The sequence below is a fragment of the Phoenix dactylifera genome, unplaced genomic scaffold, assembly GCF_009389715.1.
Source record: "Phoenix dactylifera cultivar Barhee BC4 unplaced genomic scaffold, palm_55x_up_171113_PBpolish2nd_filt_p 000600F, whole genome shotgun sequence".
Taxonomy (NCBI): Eukaryota; Viridiplantae; Streptophyta; class Magnoliopsida; order Arecales; family Arecaceae; genus Phoenix; species Phoenix dactylifera.
The window spans coordinates 143,064-153,718 of record NW_024067997.1 but is presented as its reverse complement, the minus strand read 5'-3'; the positions used below and the strand labels follow the sequence as shown (position 1 = coordinate 153,718).

The following is a 10,655-nucleotide window of genomic DNA, read 5'->3' as shown; positions in this document are numbered from 1 at the left end:
CCAATATAGATAAGGGGAGTAGAACCAATATGGATACATTGGAATGCAAAATACAAAATTCATGCTTAAAAGTTGAATTAGAAGAGATAAAATTGAAGAATATTGGCTTTAAGATAATTGCCCTTCTGGAAAAGAAAGGGGGAGTCAAAAAGAACTTAGCTTTCAATTATCTTTATACCTGTACATCTGAGCAAATACTGTGTATATGTTTAAATTTCGAATTTTGCATATACTCAGTGTTTTGTCATCATCAAAAAGAGGGAGATTGTTGACCCCCTAATGGATTTTGATGAATACAAAACACTAGAGTATAATTCCATTTATCTTAACAATTTAATTGAGAAATTCATGTGTTTTATTAAGAATATTGTTAAGAAATGTCTAGGCAAGTTCCCATAATTTTTATGAATTTATTGAAGAACTTTTTGAGATGAAAGAAAAAGTTCAGGGACAGCCGAGACGTCTCCTGATAGTCTCAGAGATGTCTCTGGTACAAACAGGAAGAACTGGCACACTTGGAGACGTCCCCGGCACCTGCCGAGTCGTCTCTACGATAGCGGAGTCGACTCTCTCAGTAGCGGAGTCGACTCTCTCAGTGGCGGCAGAAAGGCAGTTTTCAAGAGATATGCGCGAGACGTCCCCACCGCAAGCAGAGTCGTCCCCACAAGTAAAAAGGAGACTTCCCGAGTCGTCCCCAAGATAGCGGAGACGGCTCTCTCAGGGTTTTCCAGAGAATGATTTTTTCGGTGATAAGGCAGCGGAGACGTCCCCTGAAAGAGCGGAGTCGGCTCTCTCAGGGAATTCCAGAGGACATGTTTTTCGGAGATAAAGAAGCGGAGTCGACCCCGAGACAGCGGAGTCGTCCCCATTCAAAAAGTGCAAACAAGCAGAGTCGTCCCCGTAAAGTGCCGAGTCGACCCCAGACAACGTAAAAAAGTAAAATCTTGTAGCCGAGACGTCTCTCGTTGAAGCGGAGACGTCCCCGGAACGCCTGGGACGCGACTGACAACTTTTACAGGTTTGGTTTGAATTTCAAATCTCTTTTACTTTATCTCTAACGGCTATATTTGCTTTTTGGGCTATAAAAGGGAGCTCTTAAGTGCTTCAAAACAACTTTTCACCAACCCAAAAGCTAGATCATTTAAGAGAGAAGCAAGAGAGAGAAGTTCAAGGGAGTGAGTGCATTCAAGTGAAGAAATCAAGTGCTTTCAAGCTTCCCAAGTGATTTCAAGCTCAACCACTCTCTTCCGCTCGTGCATTCAAAGCTCACACTCAAATCTACGCGATCCACATCGGAAGAATCACCATTTCCCACGCTTCCAACGGCAAAAGGATTCTTCCGGGTTCTATTGTTCATCATTGCCATATTTGCTTTTCTAGAGCTTTTCTTTTCTGTGTAAACTCTTTCATTGTGGTGCTTGTTCCAGTCAAGGGACTTGGAATAAGGGAAAGGCGTCCCAAGCCTAAGTGAAATTGGGGGTGTTAGGGTTTGTTGTGAGCCCGGTGTAAAACAACGAGTTAGGTAGTGAACTCGCAAAACTACCGTACTGTAATCTTGGATTATAGTGGAAATTCCCAAAGGTGATTTGGGGAGTGGATGTAGGAGCAGTGGAAGCTCCGAACCACTATAAAACCTTGTGTTTGCGATTGACCTTTCTCATTCCTCCTTCTTTACTTTAGTGCATATATTTGTGTGTTTTATTTTTAATTAGGCGAAAAGTTTTAAAACACCCAATTCACCCCCCTCTTGGGTGACCATCTCTGGGCAACAGCCTAGATCTCTCAAATTTCGAGGACGAAATTTTCTTAAGGAGGAGAGAATGTGAGATACGGGGTTGAAGCCGGCAGCCCCAGCTGGCTTCAGCCCCATGCCCCTTTTTGTAAGGGGCCAAAGCAGGGGATCGCAATCGCGATCCCCCCTTCGGCTTCTTCGGGCGCAGCGGGGGCGGAGGCGTCGCGAAGATTCTACGATTGCTCCGCGTCCACCCCGCGGCCGCACGAGCGGCTGCTGATTTTGCTCCACCGCTGTGATTCCCGCGGCAGAGAGATGTTAAAATGGGGTGATAAAACCCCCGTTCTTCCACCTCCGGAGATCACCCGAGCCCTCCTCCCTCTCCTTTGTCTCCTCCTCTTCCTCTCCTCCCTTCTTCTCCTCCCTCTTCTCTTGCTTTCCAAGTGGCTGGCGTGCCGCCCGATCAACCACCATCACCAACACCTTCCCCTGTTTTGAGATCCACTTCCCCTTCGAAAAGCACCGCCGCCGTTAGCCGCCGGACCGAGCTGTTCCTCTGCTGAGATCCCTCCTCTCCACCGCCTTCGTTGGGCGTCGGTGAGTCTCCCTCCTCCTTGTCTTCGTTCTATTGCCCAATAACTTGATTTCTTCCTCTGTTCGACCCTAAATCGAGACCACTTTTGGTCTCTTCTTCATGCCCGTCGCCGCAGTAGCCGCCGGCCGCCACTGCGGCCAGCTGGCCGTCGACCGGGCGACGCCCCTGGCCACCTAGGCCGGCCATCCAGCCGACCCTTCCTCCTCCTGCCGGCTCCTTCCTTCTCCTGTACATGGGAGAGGTTTGGGGAGGAAGAAAGCCCACCGTGGGCTGAGCTGGGCAAGCTTGGGCCCAATTCACTGTGGGCCCAACTTGGGCCCAGTTCGAATCCGAAGCTAAACCCGAACCCAAACCCGAAATCCGAAATCCGACACCCGAAACCCGAAACCCGAGACCCGAAACCCGAACCCGTTTGGCCAATAAATGGAATTTTACAGTTAAGCCCTTGGCAGTATATTATTTCACAAAAGGGTCTTCTGTAATTTGTATTTGATCCCTATAGGAAAGATTTATTACATAAAGGTCCCCAACTATATTTGTTTGGTCCCTTTACTCAAGCTTTATTACGAAATAGTACTATATAATTAGGTATTGGCCCCTGAAACGAATTTTTATTGTTTAAATGAATCAATTAAAGGCCAACCTTGGGGACCCTATTGGGCCGGGTCTATGCGGGCCCATTGGGCCGTGTCCAATGTGGGCCTTATCGGGTCATGTTCAATATGGACTAACTCTGGGCCCTGTTGAGCCGTGCCAGTAGTATTATTTCTGGATTTTGCTTAGCTCTGAAATTAACAAGAAATTAATTAAATTTAAATAGGTGAATCTGATCTGCCTATCTGAAGTTGGGGTTAAGCGAGAAGAGATAAGTAACTTAATACTTAAAGTGTGATTTCCAAATTATTTGATAAACTGATTAAGTTTTGACATACGTTTGTATTCAGTAAAATGGGTCGGGCATGTTAAATTTTATTTGAAAATCATGTTATATTCTCTGAAATCCGTGAAATATGACTGGATAGTTTGTGAAATCTATTTTTGTATATATGAAATCTCAGCATGGCTATGACCTGTTCTGTTCTGTTCTGGCCCTGCCAATGGGGATTATACATTGGACCTGTCAACTTGTAATCTGTGAGGAACCGGTTTCGACACCATGCCACCGGTGATTAGAATAGTGGTTTCTGGACACCGTTGCCACCAGTGACTAACAATAGTGGTTTCTGGCACTCTGTGCAACCCATGCCATTGGGTTACGTGGCCGTAGCCTATTATGTTGAGATTCTGGTATCAGAGTTTTTGAAAAAATAATAATAAGTTTTGAAAACAATAAAACAATGTTATTTATGATTTATTCCAGACATTATCATGTATTTTGATCTGATATGCTCTGCCCCACTTTGGGTTATTTTGTTGCTTACTGGGCTAGTGTAGCTCATTATTTTATTTTCTCTATTTTTCAGATCCAGAGGCTTGATCGCACTGGATTGGAGAGTGCGTTAGATTTTCCGATAATTTCTTCGGTTATTAGCATTTCAGTTAGATTAGTTTGGACATTTGAATTATGTTAGCAAATGTTATTTTGAAATTTTGTAAAACTGCTTTTAAATGACTCTTTATATTTTTGTCAATTTTAAGCATCTGTGATTAACCCTTAAATAAGTTTTAAACATCTGTATTTGCTCCGATATGTTCCGATACCTTGCACGCTTGTGCAGCCCGCCGTGCGGGCGTGCGGCGTCTGCCGCGCCTCGGGCTTGGGGCATGACAACTACGCTGATATTGGAAAATGATTTTGTATCTTGTCAGCAATTCCATTTTAATCTCAACAGAGACCTAGTTTTAAACAAGTAGCAATGATAGAATCATATACTCTCCCATTTCCTATAAGAATGGCATGGCTTGTGAATGGTACTAATCAAAGAGGAGTAGATATGAATTATGAGTATCGAACAACATGATTTGATATCAAATCATCCGATCATGGTCCTCTAACCCCTATCAATTCTTTCCTCAAAAAAATGTACCTGATCTACGATCATCGAATATGATGTTGACCACTTTGACTACTATGAGTATTTAGGAGGATCACCAAACTCGATAAAGAATTCTACTAGAATTAGGAAGAGAAATCCGATCCAAATTGTTTTAGGGTAGATCTCACATTATAAATAGAGGCTTTGTACCTCATTTTTTTAATCATCAATAAAAGAAAAGGGGACTTAAAGCCCTACTGTCGAGATTTCTTCATTTTTTTCTAGTTTTCTTTTGAGAGACTCGAGTTGAGTGGGTTGAAGAAAATCTTTTTCTCTCCAATCGGATCAAATTGAAGAAATAAAATATCTCATAAATCATGAAAAAAGGATGATCAAGAATGGACCAAGAGAAATGGAGTAAAAGCTAATATTTTCTAAAATACTATCTCCTATCTTTTTTAAGCTGAGTGGGGATATCCCTGCACCTAGTTCGCTTTATTCCAACCCTCTTTAACTGGAAAGACAAACAGCGAGCACAATCAACAAACACAAGAAACTATGCAAGGCACCAGACGAAGTAGTTCGACTCGAGGCATGGGCCCTCTATGAAGGCAGCCCTTTTCTACCCTCCCATATTCTTCCAAAACCAAGCACTATTACTGATGCCATGAGCCAATCCCCAAGTTTGTCGAGAACAAGCATCAATGACAAATGGTTAGGATGAAAAGAAATCCATAAGACTGATTCTTCTTCTATTTGGCACTTGTAGAAAGAGCCAAGCTAAACCAGAAGACTTCCAGGCATGACAAGATTACTATATTTCTGATGAGATAAAACATAGTAAATGTCGATAGCGCCAGTTGATCCTTGTAACAGTGGCAGCGGCCATCATTTTGTGGTGGGGTCTGCAGCTGTGGATAAATGGGCCTTACCAGCTGACGCAAGACAGAGAGAGGAGGAGGGGAGAGAAGAAGAGGAAGAGGAAGGAGCTGGAGGAGAAGAAAGTGAAAAAAAGGAGAAGAAGAAGGTAGATAGAGAGACAACTCAAAATTTTCGAATCTCAAATTTTAATGCCGCGTGCTTGTGTTCACAATTACATAGCAGTGGATTTATGTAGATCCAAAACTTTAATAAGAGTCTGTATAGAAATAAAATACGAAAATCGCCATTAAATTATAGCCCTAGAGACCAACTAAAAATATTCTTTTCTTACTTCTAAAAGAATAAAATTTTCTAATTTCTATATTGATGCCTAATAGAAGAGCACCTCGATTTCTTATAGGACAATCCTCCATCAACGGCAACCATTCGATACATGTTAATTTTCCAATATTTCCTAAGCCTGACGTGCAAAATCACTGTCTTGATACAATTATGAAATTCTTTTAGTAAATTGGATAAATTAAACTATTCAAATATAGATACATTCATAGGAATCAAAAACAAAATATTTAACAATTGAACTGGATTTTTTTCTAAAGAATCCTATAATGTATCTAATATAGGTGGCCACATTAGATGCTATTCAATCTACCGTTCTATTAGCTTCCTTGTAAATATGTTTTACCTCAATAGAAAATAATATGCACATCATCCGTCCACAATCTGATAAAAATATAATTCTGTATCTTTCGAGAACCATTATAGTAGATTTTTATCATAGAAAAATATACATCAGAGCATGCTAACTTTGAAATTGAATTCTGCACCTCTAAGCTTGTATAGGTGAGCAGGCCTTGCTTGTATTAATTCGTATTTTAACCAGTCAAAGAAAAGGTAAATAAGGTTTGAGACTAAAGCTGAAATTGGATTGGATACTACTATATCTATATCTAGATTTATTTTGTTTGATGAGTATAGATATATGTTAGTCGGATGCAAAAATTTATATTATATTTGTTTTAAATAGATACAGATATAAATCGGATATCGAAGGCATAGATATAAATATGGATAAAATTCAGATAATTAAACTTTATGACTATGGAATCAAAGGTTATTAAGTGGATCATAAATCATGTTAATAGCATAATTAGGTGGTCATTTATTTTTTTAAAATATTCATAAGAGCTATATAAAATTAAATAAGATTATAATTAGAATTGAATATTCGGATATAGATAAGAAGTTATCTATCTATGTTTATACCTTTTTTTTTTTGATGAATAAGAATACGGAAACGGATATTAATTAGATGTTTGAATTTCTATCTATATCTGAATAAATTTGAATATGAAAACAGATCTAGATAAATATTATCTGTTCCATTTTTATCTCCACTTTGAAACTTAATTGGATAAGCATTCTCTTACACGTCTGGAAAAGACTCCAAGTTTAAAGGACAGATAAAAGCAAGAAGAGGCGAGGAACGTGTAGGTAAAAGAACAGTGCCAAATAAGGGATGGTAGGCCCTAAGGGTCGATAACTTCCAAAGATGTGGATGGGGTTATTTATAAAGACAGTGGTAAATGGCAGCAAGTGCGGCCAAGGGAGGGAGAGAGATGTTCAAGTGTATTTTAGTTGGACATACAACTACCCAAGCACTGATTGGATGGGCATGAAAGAAAATATATTTGTAAGGAGAGAGAGAGACGTAGTAAGGGGAGGCAGGGAGGGAGGGAGGGAGGGAGGGAGGGGGAGAGAGAGAGAGAGAGAGAGAGACGTAGTACTCGGAGTTTAAGCAGACAAAAGGAAGTATTAGGTATAAAGGAGAGAGGGAGATGCAATAGGAAAATTGTCAGATTCTTTTATTTTGTTGGAGTGGTTGAAATCCGTTCTTCTTGGCTTTCATTGCCTCTGCCTCTTCTCTCGCTCTCTCTCTCTCTTTTCTTTCTTGTGCCTTTGATTGCGAGCATTGCTTCTTTCTTCTGTTGTTATAATTCATCTTCTAATTTTTGAGGGGATGGAAGCAAGCCAACAGGAGGCAGTCGAAAGTGAGAACAGAAGTAAGTTTAGAAGGATATGTGTCTTCTGCGGGAGTAGGTCAGGGAACAGGACTTCATTCAGTGATGCAACTCTTGACCTTGGGAAGCAATTGGTGAGAAATTGGAAGGCAAATCTGAAAGCAAACTTCCGCCTGACATAATTGAGTTCTACGAAGCTAACTTTATGACGAACACTCCTTAATTTTCTCTCTTATCTTGTTTTCCATTTTCTCGTGAAGTTTGTCCCTCTTTTAATTGTTTCTCTTGAGAATAAAAAAAAAATGTGATGTGATTCTTTGAAGAAAAAATGTTTATCTTTTATATTCTTCTTTTAGTTTGTTTTTTTCCTTCTGGTTACCTCTGGGAAATAAGAACATTGGTGCATCCATGTGAAGAATGATTTTCTTCTCTGATAGTCCTTTCAGTTCTAGTCTTTGTTTTAAAATAAGTGTTACTTTTGTGGTCTTCTAAGACTTTACAAGCTTGATTCCTTCTGTTATTCTTGTGTTCTTTGCTATAGAAAATTAGTTCATTTTGACTTGCTCATTTCTCTTTCAGGTTGAGAGAAAAATACACCTCATTTATGGTGGTGGAAGTGTAGGTCTGATGGGCCTGATATCTCAGACTGTCTACAATGGTGGATGTCATGTTCTCGGGTAAAGAGTATATAAGTCCATGTTTTAACTCTTCACTTTGATTTTTTGTTACATGTAATACATTTTTGTTAGACTTTCATGATTCACATGAGAAGATAAGTTCCTTGCTGATCCATTCTCTCATCACAGAGTCATTCCTAAAGCTCTCCAGCCACATGAGGTTAGTTCCAAACCCTCTTCTCTCTTGTCTCTGATCTTCACTTAAAGTTCAGCAGCTGTTATTGCTTTCCAGATATCAGGAGAGACCATTGGAGAGGTGAAGACAGTAGCAGACATGCATGAGCGGAAGTCAGAAATGGCTAAACATGCTGATGCCTTTATTGCCCTTCCAGGTGAAACCCCAAGTCAATTCCTACTCCAATGCCAACTAGGCTCTAATAATCTCAAAATTCTAAGTTTCAATATAAACCTCTTTAGGTGGTTATGGAACCATGGAGGAACTTTTAGAGATAATAGCATGGTCTCAGCTTGGAATCCATGATAAACCAGTGAGTTATTGTCTTACTTAGCTGCTTTCCGATTTAATATTACATCTGGGAGGTCATGCTTCATCAAGTCTTTGGTTCTGAAATTTTTCAGGTGGGGTTACTGAATGTGGATGGGTACTACGACAGTTTGCTTGCACTGTTTGACAAAGGGGTGGAGGAAGGCTTCATAGAGGAGTCAGCAAGAAATATTGTGGTTTCAGCAGAGAGCGCAGAGGAGCTGATCAGGAAAATGGAGGTAAATGAAGGAGGGAAAAGGAAGGTAATCACAAGCCTAAAGAGGAAGCGGAGCTGCTAGAGGTGAATTCATTTGTTTGAGGGCTTCATTCTCTTCCTTTATTTGTTTCTCGTTTTCATTTGGTTGGTTGCTGAATTATTGAGTTGGGTGACAGAGACACAGGTTGCAGGAAAAGCAAGGAATGATATGTTTTTGGCTCTCACTGTTACCTGCAGCAGTATGCGCCACTTGATGACAGGGTTGCACCCGGACAAAGCTGGGATGTGGACAAATTATTAGAGTCTGCCACAAATGAGCCTACTCAAATGTCTTAAAAATAAACCCAACTCGCTTTTGTGTCTATATATGTCAACATATTCCCTTCCCTTTTCTATATAATTGTCTCTCTCTCTCTCTCTCTCTCTCTCTCGCTCCCTCCCTCCCTCCCTCCCTATGTGTTTGTGTGTGTGTGTGTGTGTGTGAACCCCCCAATGAATCATCAAGGGAAAGAAACGGGTGGCCAAGGAAAGAGCCAGGAAATTATATTGGCATTTCTCCCCTTTCTGTGATGCTGTTTCTTTTCTTCTTCTTTTTTGGATTTTAATCTGTGGATGGGAATGTTTGGCTCTCTTTGCTATGTCACTATAGCTGTTTTATGTAGATGGGGCCACGCTTGTCAGTTTTCAGTCTTCTTGGCATGTGATCCAATGGCAATGGGAGTCATCCCATAAATTCAGTAATATGACATCATTTTTAAGGATTAGGAAATCTGTCGACCAATTCTACCTGATTGTAAAATGGAACTAATTAAGCATCTTGAGTAAAATCTTCACCAAGTTTTAAAACATAGTTAAAAAGAGCTTGTTTAGGTATTGCCTTAACTATATAAATGATGCTTTTCACATGGTTGCAGATATGCTGCATTACTGATTCCTTTTTTGGTGTTCTTGTTTTTGGTATAATTGATTAATTTCTTCTTGGAGGTATTTGGAGGTCCCTAAAAATTGGGCCGAAGTGGAGCTCAACTGAGTCACTTACTCCATTCTAAGGAAGAAAAACCCAAAGTAGCTTCAGTCCAGGGGAGCGGAAGCAACTTAATCAAATGTGCTTCAGCTATGTCCACTTACACCAAATCAAATGAACCCTTTCGTTAGGGAAAACAGGTCCGAGGATAGCCTGATGTCACGGAGAGGGGGATTCACAACCCGAAAGCATAAGCTGTTAAGAGAACCTGCCTAGGCTAATATATCAATGTGCACTCCTTTTATGAATGAATGCGGCACTATGACAATCTCTCCCACTTAGTCTCATAACACCCTCATCACGATTGGATCCTACTCGAGAGGGGGACGTCTACCCATGGCCTAGGTCCTATTTAACCTTACTGGATCCTCCTTGACCTTGATATCCTTCATAGAGAGGCCTACATGGCTAATCAAAATTATGATACGTAGTATATATATTTTAGCTCTAATACAATTTATCACGGACTCCCAAGCTAAAAACTTAAGCTATTAGGAAGAGAATCAGCTAGGCTAATAAACTCATATGACACTCATTTTATTAATCAGTGTGGGACTATGATACCAAGCATCCTCCTTCTTTAGGCTCCTAATATAATGCCACATTAGAAAAGACTGATCTGCCTGCCACTTCTGTAGACTCAATAAACTGATGTTATGGTATTTGTTAGCTTCTTCTTAATCTTAATGCAAAAGTACAAATATTGCAGATGTTTGAAAACATTTGTAACCCACATTTTCAAATGGTATAACAACTATAGTTACAAACTGATTGTAAAATCATTCCTGCAAAGTTTTAAGGGCTTATTTGAACATCCATATCTATTATAACGTCCGCCTTATTGCAATGGGCCTGCTTACGGGCTCAACACCGTTCTTGCCCTTTTTGGGTAATAGGGGAGTGAGATGACTCATTGGAAGTGAATAAACGCGATGCCCCTTGCATCTGCGTAATAAAATAAGGCAGGAGGAAAGTCTTCAAACCAAACTCTTCCCGCTTGCTCGATGCTTACTATGTTGGCCAAACAGTCAGCTACGTGATTAACTT

General features: G+C 40.4%; 1 protein-coding gene across 1 annotated transcript; it reads left to right on the top strand.

Moving 5' to 3' along the window:
• Positions 1-6,917: 6,917 nt before the first annotated feature.
• LOC103723591 (probable cytokinin riboside 5'-monophosphate phosphoribohydrolase LOG4) lies at positions 6,918-9,149 on the top strand. Its single transcript, XM_017846754.3, has 7 exons — positions 6,918-7,340; positions 7,786-7,883; positions 8,013-8,043; positions 8,116-8,215; positions 8,301-8,371; positions 8,463-8,668; positions 8,761-9,149. Exons 1-6 carry the CDS (start codon positions 7,206-7,208, stop codon positions 8,664-8,666), a joined length of 639 nt encoding a protein of 212 aa, XP_017702243.1. The 5' UTR covers positions 6,918-7,205; the 3' UTR covers positions 8,667-8,668; positions 8,761-9,149.
• The last annotated feature ends 1,506 nt before the right edge of the window (positions 9,150-10,655 follow it).